Here is a 24,964-nt window from a genome sequence, read left to right as displayed (position 1 = left end):
GGATATCGTATTAATTAGGTTTGTTTTAAACAATAACTCTCAAGCAACCAGAAACATTGACCTGGCATCTCTACCCCATGGCTGCCAGTTAATAGAGAGTCTACTATAATCTCAAACACTTATCAGGGAGACCAACCCGCCGCCAAAGTTGATCTTGGAAGCAACGGTAGTTTCGGGTGGGAAAGAAGCGTGTTTGAATGTTCTCAAGCGCCCTTCTTGGCAGAGTCTGCGCGGGGATTAAGGCGTCTGGCGGCCGAGCCCCCACCCTCGCTCCCTCCCGTTTCCACGCCGATGATGATGATGATGATGATGATGATGATGCTAATGGAGGAAGGAGGAGGGAGGGAGTGCGGAGGGCGTGGGGGCTGGGGGAGAGCCACCGGTGCGTGATCGCCCCGAGCCCCTCCCGCCTCCTGGGAAAGCCATAAAACACCTCGCCCGGGCGCCCGGCCCCGCACTGGAGAGCCCAAGCCGAGCCGCAGACGGGATCGCCAAGGAGGAAGCAAGCAAGCAAGCAAGCAAGGAAGGAAGGAAGGAAGGAGTCCGAGTCGGGATCCAGAATCACCGAGGAGACAGACGCGCAGCAGACACACACAACTAGGTGAGCAGGGCAGCACTGCACCGGAGCGCGCCTGCCCCAGCTTTGCGCGGCTTTCCCGTTTGTTTCCCCGTTCTTCTCTCTTCATCATCTCTTTCCTTCTTTCTTTCCATCCCATCCTTTCGCTCCTCCTCTTCTCTTTGTTCCCCTTTATTCTTCTCCTTGCTTCCTTCCTTCTTTCCTTCTTTACTTTTTCTTCCCTTCCTTCTTTTTTCTTCCCTTCCCTCCTTTCTTTCTTTCTTTCTTTCTTTCTTTCTTTCTTTCTTTCTTTCTTTCTTTCTTTCTTTCTTTCTTTCTTTCTTTCTTTCTTTCTTTCTTTCTTTCTTTCTTTTTTCCTTCCTTCCTTCCTTCCTTTCTTCTTTCTTTCCTTCTTTCTTTCCTTCTTTCCTTCTTTTTTTCTCTTTCCTTCCTTCCTTCCTTCCTTCCTTCCTTCCTTCCTTCCTTCCTTCCTTCCTTACTTACTTTTTCTTTGCTTCCTTCTTTTTTCTTCCCTCCCCTACTTTCTTTCCTTCTTTCTTTCTTTTCTTCTTCTTCCTCCTCCTCTTCTTTCTTTCTTTCTTTCTTTCTTTCCTTCCTTCCTTCCTTCTTTCCATCTTTCCTCCTTTCTTTCCTTTTTCCTTCCTTCCTTCCTTCCTCCCTCCCTCCCTCCCTCCCTCCTTTCCTCCTTTCCTCCTTTCTTTCCTTTTTCCTTCCTTCCTTCCTTCCTTCCTTCCTTCCTTCTTGCCTTCCTTCCTCTCCTCCTCTTCTTTCCTCCTTCCCTCCCTCTCTCCTCCCTTCCTTCCTCTTCTTCTCCTTCCCTCCTTTTTATCTACTTACTCCCTTTCTTCCTTTTCTTCTTTCTTTTTGCTTCCTTCCTTTCTTCTCCTTCTGTTCACTTTCCCTTCTGTCTTCATCTCCTTCTCTCCATTCTTTTCTTCTCCTTTCCTCACCTTTCTTTTCTCCTTCTTTTCTCCTCTTTCTTTTACTTCTCATCCTTTTCTTTTCCTCCTTCTTTCTTCCCTTCCTTTTCCTTCTGTTTCCTTCCTTCCTTTATGTTGTCGAAGGCTTTCATGGCTGGAATCATTGGGTTGCTGTGAGTTTTCCGGGCTGTATGGTCATGTTCCAGAAGTCTTCTTTCCTGACGTTTTGCCCACATCTATGGCAGGCATCCTCAAAGGCTGTGAGGGCTGTTGGAAACTAGGCAAGTGAAGCTGCAAGGCTGTTCAATACTAATCAAGCTGGACAATTGAAACTTTCACACCTTCCTCAAACAGACAAGAGTTCTTTCTCCCACCCTGAACTTTCCACAGATATATAAACCCCACTTGCTTAGTTTCCAACAGACCTCACAACCTCTGAAGATGCCGGCCATAGATGCAGGCAAAACATCAGGAAAGAATGCTTCTGGAACATGGTCATACAGCCTGGAAAACTCACAGCAACTCAGAAACAATGCCTTGTTTGCACAATATACTTATGTTAATGGACTGGTTTTCATTTCATTTGTGGAAACAACTATTAGAACAACTATCTTCAAGACAAGTTTGTGGCTTCTGCAGAACTAAAACTTTCCTAAAAGCAGGTTGTACAGTGTTGCTTTTTAAAAGAATTCTCGCCACTTCTGTGCATTAGTTTACACATTCCATGATGTATCTGCTAAACCAGTGCTATACCCAGTATTTTGTTGTTGTGGTGTGCCTTCAAGTAATGTCTAACTTATAGCAACTGGGACCAGTGTGGTGTATTAGTTTAAGGATTGGTTTATGGCTCTGGAGATTAGGGTTCAAATGCCCACTGAGCCATGAAACCCATTGGGCAAGTCACACTCTATCAGCCTTGGAGGAAGGCAACGGCAATGACAAACCACAAACCTTGCCAAGGATTGGAAATGACTTCATGGTTCACAACAATTGCAATAATGTGAATTTATCATGGAGTTTACTTGGCAAAATTTATTCAGTGGAGGGTTGGCATTGTCTTCCTTTTAGTTTGAGACAGTGTGAGTTATATAAGTTAACTAGTGGATTTCCATGGATGAATGGCGAGTCGAGCCCTCATCTTCCAGAGTTGTAGCCCAACACTCAAACCACTGTGCCAAGCCGGTTTTCTGTATATATTGTGGATTTTTTGGTATTGTATTTTGGTATTGTATTTTTGGTATTGTATTGTAATTCCACACTTCCATAACTATTAAATTGTGTATATGTACATTGAGCTTGACAATTGTACACTATTGGTGCACCTGAGGAAGTAAATTGGGATCCTGAAAATCCATGTCTAAATAAATCAGAATTGATATAATTCTCCTTTTCCACCTTTCTTCCCCTTCTTTTATGCTGCAAAAGACTTAAAGCAGAATGCTTCCATATGTAAAGCAGGAATGTACAAGTTCACTGGGGTTTTACATGTCTTGTATAAATATGGCCTGAGACAGGTAGTAGAAAAGATAATGAACTTACATACAGAAAATATTTAAGAAGTACTTCCCACTCTTCAATGGAGAAGAAAAGATAATGAACTTAATTTACAAAAAAAGTAAGAAGTACTTACAGCCCCCCTACCTATGAAGTTTGACTGAATTGTATTGGTGGTTGTTTGATATTATTACTGTTGTTTTAACTTTTGTTTTATTACCTTATTGTGTTTTAACCTGTGTATATTGTGCTAATTTATTTGTGTTGTTACTTTTGTAACAATGTGAGCCGCCCCGAGTCCCCACGAGGAAATGGTGGCAGGGTATAAATAAAGTTTTATTATTATTACTATTATTATTATTATTATTATTATTATTATTATTATTATTATTATTACTTCCCACCTTCCAATGGAGAAAGCTAACTAAATCAATTTTATGGGAGATTTATGCAGGATTTTTCTGTTTCACTGAAATATTTGCTTCTCTTTGCTGATTTAGTTTCAGGGATAGGATTCCACAATTTGGACAGTTCATTTAAACCTCAAATTAAAACATCAGGAAAATCTATTGCCCCACTGACATTTTGATTTTATTTCAAAGAGCTTTTCTGAAAGCAAAGAACTGGTAGTCATGGTTTTGCTGCCTCTCTATGCTTTCAAGACATTTCTGACATAGGATGACCCAAGAGCAAACCTATCACAGAGTTTTCTTGGCAGAATATGTTCAGAGAGAGTTTATATTTTCCTTCCTTTGGGACTGAGCAGTGTGCTTATGGTTATGCAGTGGGGTTCAAGTGAGGATTCAAGCCCTGATTTTCAAGAGTTGTAGTCCAATACTCAAAGCCCTCCATCACAACCACTCCATCCATCTCCTCATCAAAGAGTTGCTTGAATTCTTTCACGCCACGCTCTCTGTCTTGTCTTGCCCTCCCTCTTTGGTCCTTTCCCGGTGTCTTCCAGATGCAGGGGACCATGCGGTTGTGGCTGTCAATGATGACCCTTGCCCTGTGCCTGCTGATCTGCCTGGGCTCACTGGCAGAAGCATATCCATCCAAACCGGACAGTCCAGGTGAGGATGCCCCAGCAGAAGACATGGCCAGATACTACTCGGCGCTGAGGCATTACATCAACCTCATCACACGGCAGAGGTAGGTACTACAACTTTAACCTGTGCGGTAAGAAGAAAGGTGCAACACTAGAGCTTGAGAAAATTACTCATGGGATTCACAAATGACAATGCTCCTTGGGGAATATTTTAGAATTATACACCTGGAAGTAACATTTGCAGCTGTCAGAGATTCTTGCATGCAAAAAGGCTTGCTCCAGATGTTTTGAGTAATAACTTACACCCACAGTTTCCAACCTGTTCAAATGTCTAGAGCAAAACCAACTAAAATCACTAATGTAATGAGATGTTTTTTCTTTCTCAATATGTCCCTTAAAGCCTTTTACATAAGGTCCCTAGACTCACAGGTTCACAATATGTACCAAATTACCATATATACTCAATATAAGCCATGTTTTTCAGCTTCTCCTTGAGTGAGGGTCCTGGCCAGCTTATATTCGGGTTGGCTTATACTTGAGTATATACGGTAATCAGAGTTGGACAATCTTATCTTGAATTACCGTTTTATGTACCGTATATACTCGAGTATAAGCCGACCCGAATATAAACCGAGGCACCTAATTTTACCACAAAAAACTGGGAAAACATTGACTCCAGTATAAGCCGAGGGTGGTAAATTTCAGAAATAAAAATTAGATACCAATAAAATTACATTAATTGAGGCATCAGTAGGTTAAATGTTTTTGAATACTTACATGAAGCTCAAATTTAAGATAAGACTGTCCAGCTCTGATCAAATCATTATTCTCATCTTCTTCAATGTAAATGTGCTTATGTATCCTTTTAATAATAATAGAGTAAAATAATACATGTAATAATAATAATAATAATAAATACAGGAAAATAATACACGTAATAATAAATAGAGTAAAATAATAAATGCAACAACAATAATAAGATCAGAGTGAAATAATAAACGTATTAATAATAATAATAAAATAGAGTAAAATAATATATAGAGAACAATAATAGAGAAAAATAATAAATGTAGTAATACCAATAATAATAGAGAAAAATAATAAATGTACCATATATTCTTGAGTATAAGATGACCCAAATATAAGCCAACCAGGACCCTCACCCAAGTATAAGCCGAGGGGGGCTTTTTCAGTCTTAAAAAAAGGGCTGAAAAACTAGGCTTATACTCGAGTATATACAGTAAATATTCAAAAACATTTAACCTACTTATCTTAAATTACAGTTTTATGTAAAAATTCAAAAACATTTAGCCTCAATTAATGTAATTTTATTAGTACAGTAGAGTCTCACTTATCCAACATAAATGGGCCAGCAGAAGGTTGGATAAGCGAATATGTTGGATAATAAGGAGAGATTAAGAAAAAGCCTATTAAACATCAAAATAGGTTATGATTTTACAAATTAAGCACCAAAACATCATGTTATACAACAAATTTGACAGAAAAAGTAGTTCAATACGCAGTAATATTATGTAGTAATTACTGTATTTACAAATTTAGCACCAAAATATCACGATATATTGAAAACATTGACTACAAAAATGCGTTGGATAATCCAGAACGTTGGATAAGTGAGACTCTACTGTATTCAAAAACATTTAGCCTCAATTAATGTAATTTTATTAGTATCTGTTTTTGTTTTTATTTTTGAAATTTACCGGTAGCTGCTGCATTTCCCAGCTTCGTCTTATATTCAAGTCAATACGTTTTCCCAGTTTTTTGAGGCAAAATTAAGTGTTTCAGCCTGTGTTCGGGTTGGCTTATACTCGCATAAATATGGTAGTCTGTTGAGAACAGATAAAATTGAAAAAGAGAATTTGTTGCATAAATACCACAGCATGAGCTTTTGTAAATACAATTCAATTCATCACATGTATAGCAGTTATGATTTGGAAATAGGATTCAGCACCTTGGATAGATCTTTTAACTCTGAAGCTAAAATCTGGAGTGGAATGAACATCCCACAGACGTGGTGTAACAGATGTAATCCTCAGATACATGAGATAATTGCTTGGTACATGGGATCAGCATAGTTTGCAGGCCACCCTATCTTCAGAAGAGTAAAACTATAATATTTATGGAAAGGAAGAGAGATGCATTCCCAAAAACCGTGCAGTGTTGTTCCATTGAAAAATCACTCCAGTCCTACCTTGGAATATAAAAGTGAAGGTAATCCAACAAGACCTGTGTTCTTACTCTAAATTTATGCCAATGCTCTGTTGTGAAAAAAAAAATCCCACTGCAGGTTTGTCCCCCTTGCAGTACGTGAACAGAATGAGTTCTATCTGATATCCCTCTTCCCTTTCAGGCAACTATCTATATGTATAAAAGGGTAATGAAATTTCGGCCTAGGACAAAACAACAAATCTATACATCCCAGAAACACTAAACTTGGCAGCACAACCCCTCATCCATGCCTCTACGTTCATACAACAAAAAGAAAAGAAAAATAAAGTCCTAATTAGAGGGAGAGGAATAATTGTTTTTCATCCAATTGCTGCCAGTTAAAAGGCTAAGCTCCGCCCACTTGGTCTCCTAGCAACCCACGCAGCCCAGGGGACAGGCAGAGTTAGGCCTCACTTAGGCCTCTTCCACACTGCCTATAAAATACAGATTAGCAGATTTTAACTGGGTTATATGGCAGTGTAGACTCAAGGCCCACACAGCTATATTACCCATTTATAATGGACTTAATGTCAGGGGGAAACCTTTGCCCTTTACCTTAACTACCACCAATTCCTCAATACTTTATTTCCCATACCACCATACTTCGCCACAGCAACATGTGGCAGGGCACAGCTAGTTAAGTATATAGTATCTCCACATGGGAGCCCTCGGTTGAACCGCTGAGCTACTGAACTTGCTGACCAAAAGGTCAGCGGTTTGAATACAGGAAGTGGGGTGAGCTCCCTCTGTTAGCCCGAGTTTCTGCCAACCTAGCAGTTTGAAAACATGCACATGTGAGTAGATCAATAGGTACTGCTTCGATGGGAAGGTAACGGTGCTCCATGCAACACATGACCTTGGAGGTGTCTATGGACAACACCGGCTCTTCAGCTTAGAAAAGGAGATGAGCACCCTCCCTCAAGAGTCGGACACAACTAGACTTAATGTCAGGGGAAAACCTTTGCCTTTACCTATCTCCAGATAATCTGTGGCAAATGTACCCCCATGCTTTATTCTGTACTTTGTGTTGAGACTCTAAAGCCAAGATGGTGTAGTTTGCATGTTGGATTAGAACTCTAGAAGACTAGGGATTGAATCTCCACTTGACCATGAAACCCACTGAGTGATGTCTGGCATTCTCTCACATTCTCTCATCTTCAGACGAAGGCAATGGCAAACCTCCTCTGAATAAATCTTGCTAAGAAAAACCCATGAGTGTGTCACCTTAAAGTTAGTAAAAATTGTAAATGACCTGAAGAAACAAAGCATTCCATCTATGGTTTATTTTGAGAAATAACAGTAAGGTTAATTGTAAATGTTTGCACTCCTGTTCTTTGCCTTGCTGGAACTCCAGTGTGAAACTACATTGTAAGCTTTCATATCTAGTTCTGCATCCTTTTGAAGATGAAGTAATGGAATTAACTTGCCTGCAGTGGAAGGCTGGTCAGTATGTAATGCTATTGACGAATGAGTCATTTTACCCTTGCAGCCCCTTATCATCGCTCTGGCATGCTGCCCCATTTTGCTTATTTGCTTTAAAAGCAGATATGGAACTGATCAGTTTTTTCTTCAGCAAAGACTGCAGAGAACTGTGATGAAACTTACCAAGTTATTGCAAGAGAATAGGAGATTAGGATGAGGAGTACTAGTGTGTGGATGAGAAAGCACAGCACCACTTTTTAAAAGGTGTGCACATACACGGCCACACATCATCCATAGCTTTTGAAACCCAAGAGTTCCTGCTTCTGTGCTGAAGCAATGTGGTGTCAGGAGATCACTTTCCCCCCCAAAAAAAGCAAAGTAGCCATCATATCTAATGAAAACAACAACCACAAATTTGTATCCTTGCAATACATTTGTTTGGTTATTCAAAGCCACACAAAAATGGCTGCAAGCTTATGAGATCTTCAGATATCTTCTACCTTTTGTCCTTTTTTTCATGTCAGGAGTGCCTTGAGAAACTACAAGTCACTTCTGGTGTGAGATAATTGGCTGTCTGCAAGGATGTTGCCCAGGGATGCCCGGATGTTTGATGTTTTACCATCCTTGTGGGAGACTTCTCTCATGTCCCCACATGGGGAGCTGGAGCTGACAAAGGGAGCTCACCCACTCTCCCTGGATTCGAACTGCTGACCTGTCGGTCAACAGTCCTGCTGGCACAAGGGTTTTAACCCATTGTACTACCATGGGTTCCACTTTTTGTCCTGATACAGAACGAGAGAAAGTGTTTGAAGACATTGACATGAATTTGGGGTAGATAATGTGATGGTTTAAGCTTTCATCGGAAACAACCCCAAAGGATTCTGAGAGTACAAAAGCCATTTGTAAAAATACTGCTGTAAACTCAAAACTAAGTCCATCTGGAATGAAGCATGTCAGCTTCAGTTTGCAGCTTCATTATCAGTAGAGAAAATACTAAGTTTCATATTAAGAAGGTCAAGGAGGAAATTATATGCTGGACTGACTTTTTTTAAAAAAAGTCAAAGTAACGAAACCAGATAATGTTCAAAATCTACCACCCTCTTTCAAAGGGGATCAGTTTCCACACAATTGTTCACCATCTATCGGGTGCTGAAATGAATTAAATAGATAATAGGCAATCATCACGGAGCCTTTACTAATGCATTAGCACTACCCCAAAAAACAAAAACAAGCCACATTATTGTTGCCATTTTGTTCCCCTCTGAAGCATTGCTAATTCAAGAGTGGGAGGCAAAGGACTTTGGCAATTAACCTTGTTTATAATTCATGCATGGAGCTCTGAGGAAATCAATATTTGTCTCTTGGTGGATGTGACGAGACAGCCAGGTTACAGTGTCTGCCCAGGTACACCCCACGGAGAGTCGGCAGGGCATCTGTCAGAGGATCCTGCTGCTGATGTTCATCCTTCATCATGCAGCTGCCAAGAGTTGAGAGCAGAGTTTGTCGGAAATTGAGGCAAAGAGCATCCAGATACACAGCTTACTGTGCTCTCAATTTGAAGTGTGTGATCTAATCTCTGGGTCAATACAACAACTTGGCACTTGTGGCAGTCAATACTATCATAGGGTCTTCATGGCAGGATTTGTTCAGAGGAAGTATTGCCATTAGTTTCCTCTTAGGTTGAGACACTGTTCCTTGCCTAAGATCACTCAATGAATTCTATGGCTCAGCAGATATTTGAATCCTGGTCTCCCAGAGACCAAAATCCACACTCAAACTGTTACATCACATTAGCTCTTCAGTAACCTACATACACTAGATACTTCTTCAGTGTTGAGGCAGGGGGAACTATAGGTAAAGGTAAAGGTTTTCTCTTGACATTAAGTCCAGTTGTGTCCGACTCTGGGGGTTGGTGCTCATCTCCATTTGTAAGCCAAAGAGTCGGCGTTGTCCGTAGATACCTCCAAAGTCATGTGGCCAGCATGACTGCACATAGTGCCGTTACCTTCCCACCGGAGTGGTACCTATTGATCTACTCATATCTGCATGTTTTCAAACTGCTAGGTTGACAGAAGCTGGGGCTAACAGTGGGTGCTCCCTACGCCCCCTGGATTCTAACCTGCCACCTTTTGGTCCATAAGGGGAACCTTATGCTTGGGTTTATTTTACACTTGTCCTAAGACCTCTGCTTGAGATCTACCAAATCACTGGGTGCAAAGGATGCTCAGATCATGACTTATTTTAAGTGCTGGACCTGAATTGAGTCATAGTCCTTCTGCCCAAATCCTCTTTCCCCAAAATGGTTTTCATTTTGGCCATTAATTTAGACAACATAATATTGTATCTATTAATAAATATTATTGATCAAGCAGTCCTTGCTAATGATGAAAATCTACCAGAAAAATGGAGCCAGTGCAATGTAACTATTTGAATTTCAGACAAAGTGAAATTGTTAGAGTTTGGCAACACCCAACTTTTTAGTCCATGATCTGGGAAATATAGTCCACTTCCCACCCCCATCCCCACCTCCAATTCCAGCTATACTTTGTGAACATCTTCCTCTAACTTTCTCTCATCAATCCGTTTCATATCTCTGATCACAATGATGATTTTTTTTTTGTAACAAAACTCTCTGTTTCATTTATTGTTAGGGTTTGGGAGCAACAAAAATGGACCTGGAAGGTCCATGGCTCATTCTTTGCCCAACCCATATTGGAAAGTGTAGATACACTTTTCATATTCCTTTAGAAAAAAAGAAATGCTGTCTGTCTTTTTAATATGTTCTGGTGCTTTGCAATAGCATTTCCCATATCTTTGCTGACTAGTGTATTCCACACCAGCTCACTAATGTATTTTCAATGGTCTCATCTCCTTGAAATCATTTTGTAAAAGTACTTGGATGCACTGTTCCTTGCTCAATGCTACAGTTATTTGGAGAAACTGAAAATTGTGAATGTATTCTGAACATTTCCTGAATCAAAGGAAACATCTTGTAAGACAGTGACATATTGAATTATCACACAGATCTGCTATTTCTGAAAGATCTGTCTGATGAGTACAGATCTGTAGACAGACACTGAGCCACTCTAAGATTAGCTACTGAAAGGTGAGTTGGGCAAACTGGAGGATGCATCTACACTGTAGAATTAATGCAGTTTGACACCACTTTAATTGCCATGGCTCGATGCTATGGAGTCATGGGAGATGTAGTTATATGAAGTCCTCAGTCTTCTGTGCCAAAGAGTGCCAACACTATTAATTCCAGTCCCAGCATACCATAGAGTTGCTCTGTGTGTATCATACTATAGAATTATCTATCTGTTTTAAGGAACATTTGTATTTGCTGTGCATCATCTTATAAGAGATGATGACCAAATACTTTGCCAGCTCCCTTACAAAGCAATGTGACAGCAGCTCTTTAGTGGATAAGGATGATGCTGAACTGCCCAGTAATGTCTCTCCCACAGATATAAGCCACTTAGGAAGGCATAATTTCCCAACAGAATTATGGCCATGATAGTATCAGGTTTTTCAGCATTGAGTGCATTTCATCAGAAACATGTAGACTGTAATCCATATGATCATAAATGTGAGTAATGTGTTGTTAAAGGCTTTCATGGCTGGAATAGCTGGGTTGCTGTTAGTTTTCTGGGCTGTATGGACATGTTCCAGAAGCATTCTCTCCTGACGTTTTGCCCACATCTATACAAGGCATCCTCAGAGGTTGTGAGGTTTGTTGGAAACTAGGCAAGTGGGCTTACTCCTCATGCCTAGTTTCCAACAGACCTCACAACCTCTGAAGATGTCTGCCATAGATGTGGGCAAAATATCAGGAGAGAATGCTTCTGGAACATGGCCATACAGCCTGTAAAACCCACAGCAACCTATAAGCTATAGCAAGGCTATTGGTTTATTTTTGCAGAAATCAACTAATACTGCTTCACCTATGGCAGTTACTTAAGGGAAATAAATTTCTTTCTTTGCTTTTGGTATTTTTTCCCCTTGGTCTCAATTGATGAAATCAAATCCATAGAGAAGGTGTCGCTTGATTATTTACAGTTAAAGATGAATGATACTTCTAAAAATCTACCGTAGCCAAGCATATTAACAGTTAAATACTCGTCCATACCAGTATTTAACCGGTTCGTACAGCCTGTATGTGTTTAGGTTGTGTATGTGTAGACAGATCTAATCTGAACAGAGTGTGGAAATAGAGTAAGAAAAGGTTGAGCATCCCTTATTGAATTATTAATATTATTAATACCCCAATTTTTCTCTCCACAAAGGAGACACAAAGCAACAAAATATCTGGGACAGATTGTTTCAGATTTGGACCTTTACAAGGGCCCATTTCAACCCATTTCTAGTTATGTTTGCAAAAGGGAAAACATATTTGGACAAAGAAAAAAGTGAGCAAAATGAAAAGAATTTTAAGGAGGGATAAGCATTTCATTTCAATCCATTTTGATTAGGATTTTCTCAAAATCCACACAAATCAAAGCAGAGAAAGAAAGACTTTAAATGAGATTTGTCTCTGACATTTCTTCAAACAAGGGCTGCAATCCTATATGGCTCAGTGTAGAATAAAACTCAAGGGATGTTTAGAGCTCACCAATAGAAAGCATGGTGACTTGGATTAATTAGTTAGGACTGCAATCCTATATGCACCTAGCTTGGAATAAATATTATTGAGAAAAGTAGGACTTACCTCCAAGTAAATATGCATAGAATTGTACGATGAATTTTTTTCCATGTCAAGAGCAACTTGAGAAACTGCAAGTTGCTTCTGGTGTGAGAGAATTGGCCATCTGCAAGGATGTTGCCCAGGGGATGCCCGGATGTTTGATGTTTTACCATCCTTTGGGAGGCTTCTCTCATGTCCCCACATGGGGAGCTAAAGCTGACAGATGGAAGCTCACCCCACTCCTTGGATTCGAACCGACAACCTTTTGGTTAGCAGTCCTGCTGGCACAAGGATTTAATACATTGCGCACTAGGGGCTCCTTATGGTGAACTAATGGGTCTCCCCTAAGTGTTACTAAATCTGGATCTAACTCATTGCACTTCAATGTTTATACTGTAGTGCTTTTTTATTTTACACCATTTTTGTTGAAAAATAGATGATTAATCCTGAAGTAAAGAAGAATATTCCTGGTCACTAGATCTTTAGAGTGGAATTAGTCTTTTGTGGAAAAAAGAAGATACAGGCATAATTCAGCAATGAGAGAGAAGGAGGCGTACTTTTATGAAATCAATTTCAAATGTCAAATAAAAAGTGAAATCCTGATGACTTGGATGTCACAATAGCTTAATTCAACTGCTTATTAGAAATCCCATTTAGTCTGTGAAAGTGATTACAACACAGTCCGGTTTGGGCTCATCTCCTAATTGATTTACTATTCAAACCAGATGAGATAGTTTTAACTAGGTTTTCACTGGCGTTTGGTTTTTACAGTAGAAGGGAGGAAGATAATATCATCTTGTTGAAGACGCCTTTGCCAAACTGACAACTCACTTTCTGTGCAGTGAAATTAACAAATTATGGGAAAGAGGCAAAGAGAAATGCTTCTCTACAAGCAAAGTTTGAATGGTGTAATGTGTTTACAAGAATACCCCTATGGGTTTTTGTTTTATCGTGTCAGAAGCGACTTGAGAACATACTGCAAGTTGCTTCTGGTGTGTGAGAATTGGCCGTCTACAGAGACGTTGCCCAGGGGACGCCTGGATGTGTTACCATCCTACTGGGAGGCTTCTCTCATGTCCCTGCAAGCTAGAGCTGACAGGTGGGAGCTCACTCCATCTCGCAGATTCGAACTGGCAACCTTCAAGTTAGTGACCCAATCTTCAGGTCAGCAGTACAGCCGGCACAAGGGTTTAACCCATTGCTCCACTGCAGCTCCTTACCCTATGGGTGAAATCATGGGTCATGGATGTAACAAGCAACAGTTCCTCTAATGTCAGCATCTTTCCCAGGTATATATTTATTTTTTTGCTGGCTCTAGTGGTGATTCATTGCTTCTGCTATTTTATAAAATCAGAGTTGGAAGGAGCCTTATGGACCATCGAGTCCAACCACTGCTTAGTTCAGGGTCTCTAGCTAAACCTTTCCTCATATGTTTTATTCTCCCTATCACTTGTGGCCCATCTCCAAATCTGCACCAAATTATCTATACCCTCACACCCAATGACACAGCATGTTAAACCACTGAGCTGCTGAACTTGCTGACTGAAAGGTTGGCGGTTCAAATACGAGGAGTGGGGTGAGCTCCCACTATTAGTTCCAGCTTCTGCCAACCTAGCAGTTTGAAAACATGAAAATGTGAGTAGATCAACAGGTACCGCTCCGGCAGGAAGGTAATGGTACTCCATGCAATTATGCCAGCCATATGACCTAGGAGGTGTCTACGGACAATGCCAGCTCTTTGGCTTAGAAATGGAGATGAGCACCAATCCCCAGAGTTGGACACGACTAGACTTAATGTCAGGGGAAAACCTTTAACCTAAAATGAAGCATGCCCAGAAAACTCATAACAACCCAGCGATTCTGGCCATGAAAGCCTTCGACAACTCATCTTAGAAGTTTCTATGTGGATTTTTTTTTCATATTTTATGCTGTTCTTAGTTCAATGGTAGCATTCCCCAAGACAATGAGAAAACCATGAAAATATACCAAACAGTACAAGAGACCAATATCTTTCTTAAGGAAAATGCTAATGCTAATGAATTACTTTAGGGGGCTATGAAACAAGTTGTGCAGCAAATTACTTCTTAAACTGTTACTTTCCACACTCCAGTCCAGACTGCTGGCCAGACTAACAAAGAAATCCAGACTCACAGTGTTAAAGTTTTTTTTAATATAATAGGAGGCCTGGTTTGCCGCAATAAAGCACGAGCGGAGGGCAATTTTGCCGGATTTCCATTATATTTACTGCAGCTGAGCCTCATCTTTATTGTAAAAGACAGCATCCAGAAGTACTATTAAATGACATCAATAAGGATTTTGCCTCATAATGGGCAGCAGGATTGGATTTTTAATTTGGTAAACTAATATAAAAAAGCCCAGGCATTATCCTTAAGGATATTAACTAATTCTCCTGCCAGAGCTTGGGCCATGGCTAAATACACTGGAGAAAGGAAACAGAGACAAACTGTGGATGATTCAGGCTAGAAGAGGATTGGAGTTCAACACTGTGCTTCATTAAATTATGGCAAGGGCTGTTTAATAATGCAGCTGGTTCTCTTCAAATTCTTCATTTAAAACCAAGGCTTTGCTTTCCTGAGAGAAACATGGAAAGGAAAACTTGTCAGCAGAGTAAGAAGCCTTTGAATGTATAATGTGCTTAGTACTGTAGAATTGCATCAGGGAAGCTATTATTTCAAAGATAGTTCCTTATTAGAGACTTACTATGCTGGTGGCCAGAAATGAAGTTGGATTCATAAAGGACAAATCCTTTAGTGGCCATTTGGAAAGACATTTGAAAAGAGAATATTCATATTTATAAAGGTTATGGGCAGAGTATTGCCCTCCAATTGCATTCAGACTGCCATTACCAGACCCAATCATTGGGTCTGATGGGAGTTGCAGTCCAATGACATAAATCATGGAGTCTTTTCACCTGTATCTTTGCTGCAGGTTTATAGTGTTTTGATATCACTTTGAGTGCCATGTCTCTATCCTATAGAATCCTATGGATTTGCAGTTGTGACACCAGGGCTCTCTGACAGAGAAGAGTAAATATCTCAATTTTTTTTACAAATCCCAGAATTCCATACCATTGAGCCATGGGCAATTAATCTGGTGTCAATCTGTTATGCCGATACACTCTTGGAGTCAGAACAACAACAATAAAACTTTATTTATATACTGCTCTATCTCCCGGAAGTGACTTAGGGCGGTAAGCATTCAATACCACATAGAACATACAAAAGCCCTGTAATAAAACAAACATAATAATGATTAAAAACAAATATACCCATTTAAAATATAAAAACAGTTTCAAAATTATTCCATTGGGTGATATTCGGCTAGCAATGGACATAATTCCAGGATGAATCAAGACAACTGTAGGAACTAGGCTAGGGATCACAAAGGCTATATATTCCAACTCCCTGACATGTGGAAAAACACAAGCACTCCTAAAAGATGTCCACCCAGCGTCTCCAATCTAAAGGAATGCTCTGGATGATGGAGACACAGCAGGGAAATAATTGCTTAGTTACGAATCACTATTATTATTATTATTATTATTATTAATAATAATAATAATAATAATAATAATAATAACAATAATACTTTATTTATACCCCACCACCATCTCCCTGCGGGGACTCGGGTGGCTTACATGGGGCAGAGGCCCAAACAACATAAGGACAAAATAAACAACATAATACAAATCACAATATAAAAGGATATTTAGTTATAGTCCCTTTTCACAACAACAAAGGTACAACTAACATATATTACAGCTGTAACCTAATGAGGGGTAACATCATTCCTTCTTTGGTATAACTACAATATAAGTTTCTAAAATTAAAAACATCTCCCAACAAAAGATTCCCCCAGGCAGCAAGCAGCTAAACCTTGACGCTGCAAAGTTATTCAATGCTAATCAAGGTGGCACAATTGCAACATTCACACTTGCCTCAAACAGACAAGCATTCTTTCTCCACCCTGGACATTCCACAGATACATAAACCCCACTTGCCTAGTTTCCAACAGACCTCACAACCTCTGAGGATGCTTACCATAGATGTGGGCAAAACATCAGGAGAGAATGCTTCTGGAACATGGCCATGTAACCTGGAAAACTCACAGCAACCCAGTTTCTAAAATTACTTGTATGGGTTCAGGGATGTGATCTCACAAAATGATGGAGGAGGAATATTACCTGTTTCAAATCCTGGCTCATATTTTGTGCTCAGTTATGAATATTGAGAAGGAAAAGTTGATGAAAGAACAATGGGTTTTTGAACCAGGAAAGTAAAATATAACTTTTAAAAATTATGACACCTGATTGCTTTTGGGAGCTGTGGGATTCAAGCTGTAACTAGTTATTTAAAAGGACAAATCTCAAGCTCTGTGTTTAGCAATAATATGTTGCTCAGTTGTGATCATCACAGAATCGTGTGGAAAGTATCTTTTGGAAACAGACATAGGCAGTGGGCTGAAATGTTTAAATAACTTCCATTTTTCTTCTCTGATATATAAAATACTTTTAAAAATGTTAATTTTTTTTCCTTCACCCTTCTAAAAGAGAACCTCGCAGCCACATGATGCATACTGTACATACATCTGATATATGTATGTGTATCAGTAATGCTTTTGCTACAAAAAGTTTTAAAAACCTTACTTCAAAACTTAATCGCAATTTTGGGCATGTGTGTTTTTAAACCACTTTAACAGGTATGGAAAGCGGTCCAGTCCAGAGACACTGATCTCCGATCTTTTGTTGAGAGAAAGCACAGAAAACATCCCCAGGTCTAGGTAAGCATAGTTTTTCTGATACTTATTTTCATTATATTTTCTCTAACATTTTTGTAACTCCTAGCATCTCCCAATACTAAACTGCTGTAATTTTGCTAAATCACTTTAATTATAATTCCTAGTAACTTAAAAGGTCTTAGTGGAAATTGGTGAAGGGCAATTTCTGAAATGTTAGTTGAAAATAGGTGTGATATGTGTGGGAGAGAAAGAAAACAATAAGCTGGGTATCCTTAGAAAGGTTTTGAATATGAAACCATGACTATTCATGTAAGATCAAGACAAATAAACAAAACCTGAAAAGTCTTGGCATTTCTAGGGACTGTTGATCACATGCAATAATTGGTGAAAGGCAGGTGGCCTTTACAGATTCTTGCAACTAAAATAGGTCAACTTTATCTATAACCCTTCCTATCTCAAGGTGGATTTCCTGAGTCTATCAAGCCAAATTCTTCCCCTTCTCCCCCTTCACCTTAAAAAAGTATCATGAGTAATCCATTCATATTTCTACTATGTTGCACTAGCTCTTCCGTATATAATGTAATCACCAAATATTCCTACAAGATTGGGAACTATGTGGCTCAGAGGCTGAAAATAGTCTCTGAATAACAGCATTATTATTCCAGCTTAACTTCCATTGTAACATCCAATGGAATTGTGAGGTTTGCAGTTTAAGGGGAAACATTTGAATATAGCACTGTAACTTTATATACTGTAATATGAATGGGAGTAAACAGAGCAGGGATTGTCCCTGGATCTTGTATAGTGGACCAGATACAGAGAGGCGAACACCTCAAGCAATAGATGTTGGAGGACCAGAGAGAAGTTCTCCACTACTTCTTTTGAAATTATTGTAATAAGCTCGTCTATTCGATCAAAGTGTGGGGCAGTGGTTCTCAACCTGTGGGTCCTAAGCAGATTTGGCCTTCAATTACCAGAAATCCCAGCCAGTTTACCAGCTGTTAGGATTTCTGGGAATTGAAGCCCAAAACATCTGAGGAATCACAGGTTGAGAACCACTGTTATGGGAGATGAAGCTGTCACATCATTCATGTAAAAAGTCAGAAGGAACTGCCCATTGATTTGGATTTTAGACATGAAAAGTGTAAAGCCAAAGGTAGTGGGAAGATCTCTCTGGTTCTTTGCCTAAGGCAGGAAAGCAGCATGGGTCAACTGTACCTTTCCTAATGCATTGTGCAGGTGGACACACCTCCCACTCTTCTGTTGCTCTTCTGCTTAACATGTTCATTTTAATTTGCATTAACATCTGGAAAGAGCCATGTTTCTAATTCAATGAATGGTAAGAGAAAATCCCACCAGTCCTTTTTGGAGAGTCTGTAATATATTCCAACTTCATATATTCCTGGGCTTGTTAAAAATAAATGTCAAGGCTGATTTCTAACCGGCTTTGGCACAAGGGAACTTGGAATCCAAAGACTTGCAGGGTTTTTAAGAAATGATTTTTGACTGAGAATGAATGTCAGCTATAAGAGTCAACGGCTGATGGTGAGAAATGTCTGTTTTATGGCTTAGCAAAAGATTAAAATGTCTGTTTCAAAGATGAATGTCAGAAATGCTGGTTGTTAATTTCAAATCATTCTGCAGTTATTTTTATTGATCTCCCTCTCACTGAAGCATATTTCCAGTGAAGCAACATTGGAAGTGGCATTTAGAAAAATTTGACTAAATGATCCCTCGGCATATTTTTTTTAAAATAATCTTTATTAAATTTTCCATTTACATATTAAAATATAGATATAAGATAATAAGCATGATTAATAGTAAGATAGAAAGGGGAAAACCCCCCCCCAAAAAAAACCACAAACACAAAAAAGGAAAAAGAAAAAAGAAAAGGGAAAGAAGAAGAAAAAAAGATCCCTCGGGATATTTGATAGTGCATGATGGAATGCTGTAGCAATACTTTCTCATTTTGTTATACATTGCTTAGTACTCTGTGGCCTTTTAAAATCCCGTAGTAGCCCTTGATCCAGACTTCTGGGAAAGCTTGAAAGCATGTATATGTCCACAGCCACTTCCACAGAGAGATAGCTCCATATTCACAGTCTTTTGAGACTTTTGTATTCATTACAAGGAACAATGGGTCTACCTACATGAGATACTTAGTGTGGGGCCGATCCAGAGTAACAATAATCCAGCCTGGAGTGGTTGCATTGCCCGCCTCTATTACCTGCAGTGGCAGAACAGCGTCTAGACTGCCAAGTCATGTTAACCCGGTTCGGCTTCGTTGGATGGCCCCCGTTAACCTGTTTCCAAAAAGTTCCTGCCATTACTTGTCATCTTTGCAGATGTCAGCAAAGGTGCCCATGTGACTAAGTAAGGGAGGATTACGGCAAAGGCACCAAGTGACTGCCATTTTGCTTTCCTTGTTCCATGGACCAAGATGTGATCACTGGGGTCTGTTCTGAATTGGAACCACAAAGTTTGGAGTTGCTCCAGAGCTCCAGGGAAGTTTCAGAGCACTTCCCGACTTTTTCTAACATAATTCAAAACCACCTTAAATGTTGGGGGTGCCGAGGCCATGTGCATCATGTGGGCATCGAGGAGCAATTTCTCACTCTCCTCTTTTGATAGGCATCTTTCCTATCAATGGTTCTTTTGTCTGAAATGCCAAGACATAATGACTTGCTATAAGTGCCTCATGAGGACAAGTGTCATACAGGTCAGGAGCGGCCCTAGGTTTTTTCAGTATGTAAGCAAACCTAGGGCCGCCCCCCCCCCCGAAGTTACGCCTCCCTCCAACTTACCGGTGGCAGCGGCGGTGACCATTGGGTCACTCGCCGCGGAACAAGAAAGTACTTGGTACTGAGATCTGAGAGATCTCGTGAAATCGTGCGAGAATACCAAGTACTTCTTTGTTCCGCAGCGAGCGACCCAATGGTCGCCGCCACCGCTGCCGCCACCGCTGCCACTTCAAGTGCGTCCAGCAAGGGCTGCGCCCAAAGCGGTGGCTTCATGGGCCTCAATAAAGAACCAGGCCTGATACAGATATTGGGATACTGACATACACTCTAAAGCAGTGGTTCCCAACTTGTGGCCCATGGACCATCAGTGGTCCGCAAGAACTAAAATATGGTGTGCAGCCTCACTGATACTGCTACGGATAATAACACAGCGCAACAAAAAAAAATTTAATGTCTTTGTTTTTAGGCCTGTTCCTGGGGTTATTTGGGGTGCCGATTCAGAAAATTACATTGGATAGACCACATCAGTTCTAGTGAAAAATTAAATATGGTTTTCTGTGGGCGAGCAGATGGTGACTACTGGATAGCATATGTTCTGTATCAGAAACTAAAACTGATGTGGTCTATCCAATGCAGTTTTCTGAATCAGCACCCCAAATAACCAAACCAAATCTAAAGTTGACCAAAAACTGATTGGTAACCCTTTTGGTACTGTTTGGTATGTTGGAGAGTAGTCTCTGGTCCAAATTGTCCCTGGTCAAAAAAGGTTGGGAATCACTGCTCTAAAGTATTTTTCCCTCTCTTCTTTTTACAGTCTTTGGTGCTGTTCAGTCTTTGGGGGTAAAATACTGCTTTGTTACACGAAGGTGATATCAGCATTGTAGAGAAAAGCTCCAGGAACTACATTTCATAACGGGACTATTCCAGGCTCTGAATACATATTCTTCATTGTGCTACATATGATACATTATGTATGTCTTTATATAAAACTATAACAAACTGTCTGGCTGAATGAATGAATGAATGAAATAATGGGGGACGGATGGACCCCAGATGAGCTTAACTTCTTTTTTATTCTCTTACTGACCTTCAGAATATTTTCCTCTTTTTCATGATGTATTACAGGTATGAAGATCCTGCAATGTGGTGATGGAAATAACAGCCAGTCTTCAGTCTTTTTCAGAGTTTTCAGTGCATCATCCATTGCTAGAAGACCTGTTGGAATTTTACATCCCCTCCAGTGCATGCAGCCATTGTACTGAATTCTGTAGTTTTCCCTTCATTATCCTTGTACATACATTTATTTAAATAAAGTACTTGTGCACTCTAAGTGTTACCATTTTACATGTGTGCGCAAGAAAAAGTCCATCATAGTGCATAAAGATTTGTTCTTAAGCTGTTGAGTTACAACTTCGGTACTGTCTAGAGTAGCATGTACAATAACCATAGCACCAACTCTTATAGTTGTAAAAATGGACATTTATCTAACATTTTATTTGAATCAGAATCTCTCTTAAAATTTGATTTCTAGAACATTATTTGTTTCATGACAGTTACTGCCCGTGATGCAAATGAGAAAAATAAAATGATGTGGAAAGTGCATATTTTTCTAATCAGTGTACAGAATATTATTTATTACCCTGATAAATGTCTTAGCTTTAATAGCATATATATAGTGCAAGGAAAGAGTCGATTTTCCACTGAATCTCACCTCTTTATTACAACAAATGAAAACGCATATTCTAAAAGCACTGCCACTTCATTTATTTTAAGGTTATTCAGAGAGAGAAAAGACAGAGACTTGCATCCTATTGTTTGGTCAACAGTGAGAGTAGACCTTTTGAACCAGTTGCTTAATCGTGAATTAACACATGGGTGAATCTTGTTGGAATTGACAACATAATTTAGGCCGTACTGGTTTTTAAGACAGCAGAAGAACACGCTTCAAAAGGAATTGGGTAAGGCATAGTATTATAGTTAGTGTAACCCTACAGTTGTGACCTACCAAATACAACCAATGCTCAGAGTTGATACCAGAAGGGCCCATTACAAACCCTGACAATCCCCATTTGGGTTTTCTTGCCATCATCAGAGGGTCTGCTGCTTGCTGCCATTTACTAGAGATGTGTGCGAAAAGTTTTCCTTTGTTTCTTTTGTGCTATCATTTCGTTTCGACTGTTCATCTACACAAAATGAATGACGACATTTTCGTGGGAAACAAGAGGCGACACAAAAACGAAAGCTGCACAGTCATCGTGCTTGCTTTCGTTTTCCTTTTGTTTTGGCCCCATAACACTAAACAGATACTGACAGAGGGCTGCTTTCCCATTACAGCTGATGTGTACCAATGGGTGTTAATAATAATAATATTAATAACAATAGTTACTCTGGTACCCTAAGCTGAGTCTGAAAGAGGTTTGCTTCCCCATGACATCTGATGTGTACCAATGGGTGTTAATAATAATATTAATATTAATAACAGTAGTTATTCTGAAACCCTAAGCTGAGTCTGAGAGAGGGCTGCTTCCCCATGACATCCGATGTGTACTAATGGATGTTAATATTAGTATTAATAGTTATTCAGGAACCTTAAGCTGAGTCTGAGAGAGGGCTGCTTCCCCTTGACTTCTGATGTGTATCAATGGGTGTTAATAATAATAATATTAATAAATTGGGAAGACTCAAATGTTTTAAAAGTTGGTGGGTTAAAAGGGGTTGAGATGCCCTCCGTGTGTGGCGATCTTCACCCCTCTAGCCCAAAAGCAGAGCTGGGAAGGGGCGGGGGGGGGGGTGAGCCTTGGAAGCCCTCCCATTGTATCCAATCGATGAAAATTCTATTCATATAGGTGCCCCACTTTTGGAAATGAGACAAATACAAAACTGATACAAAATAAATGAAACTAAACAAAACAAACAGCGATTCCATACAAATGCACACCACTACCATTTACTCATTCACCTTCTTCCTTCTCTCTCTGGACAAATTTGCCTAGGCATAGTGTATTTCATGAAAGTATAGTCAGCGCCTGGTTCTGTTCTGTGGTGGACGGCCATTATAGTGCATCCCATGTGATGTCATTTTTGACATCAACTTTAGGCACCACAGCTGGCCAGTCACCTTGGAAGGGATCCAAGAAGTAGATACAATTCTGCAAATGTTGGAAATGAATCTGATGGGGATGATGAAGGTGGTCTCATAGGGCCAGCAAGCTGGAGCCAGTATAACAATAGCCAGAGATAGCATGGCATGTAGTCTCTCACAGAAGCTATCAGGCCATATTTACATTGGGAAAGGATCTCTTGGTGCCATCAAGGCAAAAACCCACTGAGGTCTGCTGACAACCTTACCTGCCATTGTAATGCAGACTGCCAGGCTCTTGGGAACGCCTTTCATTTTACAATTCGAAGTAGATACTAAACATGGGGCTTATCAAGCTCCTTATGGGCTATATTCATTGATGATCAACTTCCATATGACTTGAAGATCCTGTTTTAGTGACTATATATGATGAAAACAGTGCAACTGTTCATATGTTACTGGAATGCAATTCCCTTGAACTGCAACCATGGTGAGGAATGCTGGAAGTCCAAGAACATTTGGAGGGCCAACTGTGGTATACATTAATCTCAAACTACCTTTCTTGGGCCTGGATACTTATATAGAGTTTAAATGACACTATGTTCAGGGGTAGAAGTGGCAGAGGGAAGGATCCTATGGATGGAGCCTAACTAGCATGTTTGGGTCACAGAATGCTCATTGACTGAAGTGTAAACTGAGAGGGAAGAAAATGTAATATTGTAGAGTATTTGAAGAAATGGCTGGACCCTTGAATGGAATTGTTCAGAACCATAGCAACATATTGTTAGACATTCTTAATATTTGAAATTTACAACCCTTAAAGTAGTTTTACAAAATGGTAGCAGTTCATTAATGGTGCAGATTGGGAGGGCCGATGGCACATTTTATAACCCGGGTGGAAAATTAGGATGTGTATGTTACCATATGTGTACAGACATCCAATCAGAAGGACCAGCACATAGATCAATATAACCAAGATAATTCAATAGAAAATTAAATATGGTCAAGCCCTTTAGTTTAAGGAAGCTGATTAGGTTGTGGTTGGTAAAGCCATTTAATTATTATTACCACCTGCTGACCAATTTATCCTCTATTATTTCTGAAGCTATAGAGGCCATGGCTTTATTGAGAAGTTAATTCTGCCACAAAACTGTATGATGAAGCACCTTTTGGAGGAACTCGTTTGAACCTGAATGCCCAAGATACTAGATCAGAAGCTGTGGTGACAAACTTTCAAGAATTTGGATGAGCAATGCTGCACAGGACTGATATTTCTTGACACTGATCATATGAACAAAATAATTGACATTTTATGGTATGGCAATTAACAGATTTCATATGAGACTTCTGAATAGTCTTTTGAGACTATTCCTTTCAAAGTAAAATACGTGCAACCATAATTACCCACCTGCCGTGAGAGATCTGAACTTTTTGCCTGAAAGATAGTTCATCATCTCAGTGTACTGAGAGATACTATTTTCTCTTGGTGCTGGAAATCGTGTTGCTGGGACTTTTCAATGAGCATGCTTGGAAGTGTTCCAGGGACTGTAATTGTCAGAAAATCGTGGACATATTAGAATCCAGACAATATCTGTAACATTCCTTATAGCTGGTGAGATAATTCTGTTACTTTATGTCTGGGCTGCAGAAATGTGGTGGCTCCAAACAATGTAGAACAGAATTCATATGCTCTACAATGGGCTTCCCTTGTGATTTTCCCTCAACAAACACATTTTAAAAGCAGTTTGCATTAAAACAGAACATTATAACAGATTTACTAATAAAAATCTTCCCATTTGCACAGCTTCTTCCTTAGGGAACATTTTGCTGCTCTGAAAGAATAAATATGAGATATAAAGTGATGATCATTCATATACAAATTAGCTCACCGTCTCCACACAGCAGTTGTGAACAGTTGCAGGACTTAGTGCTGGGTTTCCATGGGAGATGAGATTTTTCCTTCCTACAGCAGCCTGTGATGCACCCCAACAACCTGGAAGAATAGCAATCCTCTGCAG

At 39.8% G+C, this 24,964-nt stretch overlaps 1 protein-coding gene across 1 annotated transcript; it reads left to right on the top strand.

Annotated features, from left to right (window-relative positions):
- Positions 1-438: 438 nt before the first annotated feature.
- On the top strand, positions 439-21,469 carry npy (neuropeptide Y). The gene is made up of 4 exons (XM_003222028.4): positions 439-601; positions 3,953-4,140; positions 17,088-17,168; positions 20,993-21,469. The coding sequence occupies exons 2-4, from the start codon at positions 3,953-3,955 to the stop codon at positions 21,015-21,017; spliced, it is 294 nt and encodes a 97-aa protein (XP_003222076.1). The 5' UTR covers positions 439-601; the 3' UTR covers positions 21,018-21,469.
- The last annotated feature ends 3,495 nt before the right edge of the window (positions 21,470-24,964 follow it).

The sequence above is a fragment of the Anolis carolinensis genome, chromosome 6 (assembly GCF_035594765.1).
Source record: "Anolis carolinensis isolate JA03-04 chromosome 6, rAnoCar3.1.pri, whole genome shotgun sequence".
Taxonomy (NCBI): Eukaryota; Metazoa; Chordata; class Lepidosauria; order Squamata; family Dactyloidae; genus Anolis; species Anolis carolinensis.
The sequence above is the reverse complement of the archived record's forward strand: the minus strand, read 5'-3'. Positions and strand labels throughout refer to the sequence as shown.

Coding starts and splice junctions, on each gene's coding strand:
- npy (XM_003222028.4), top strand. CDS start 3,953: ATGCAGGGGACCATGCGGTTGTGGCTGTCAATGATGACCCTTGCCCTG. Junction 4,141..17,087: donor AACCTCATCACACGGCAGAG/GTAGGTACTACA, acceptor CCACTTTAACAG/GTATGGAAAGCGGTCCAGTC. Junction 17,169..20,992: donor GAAAACATCCCCAGGTCTAG/GTAAGCATAGTT, acceptor GATGTATTACAG/GTATGAAGATCCTGCAATGT.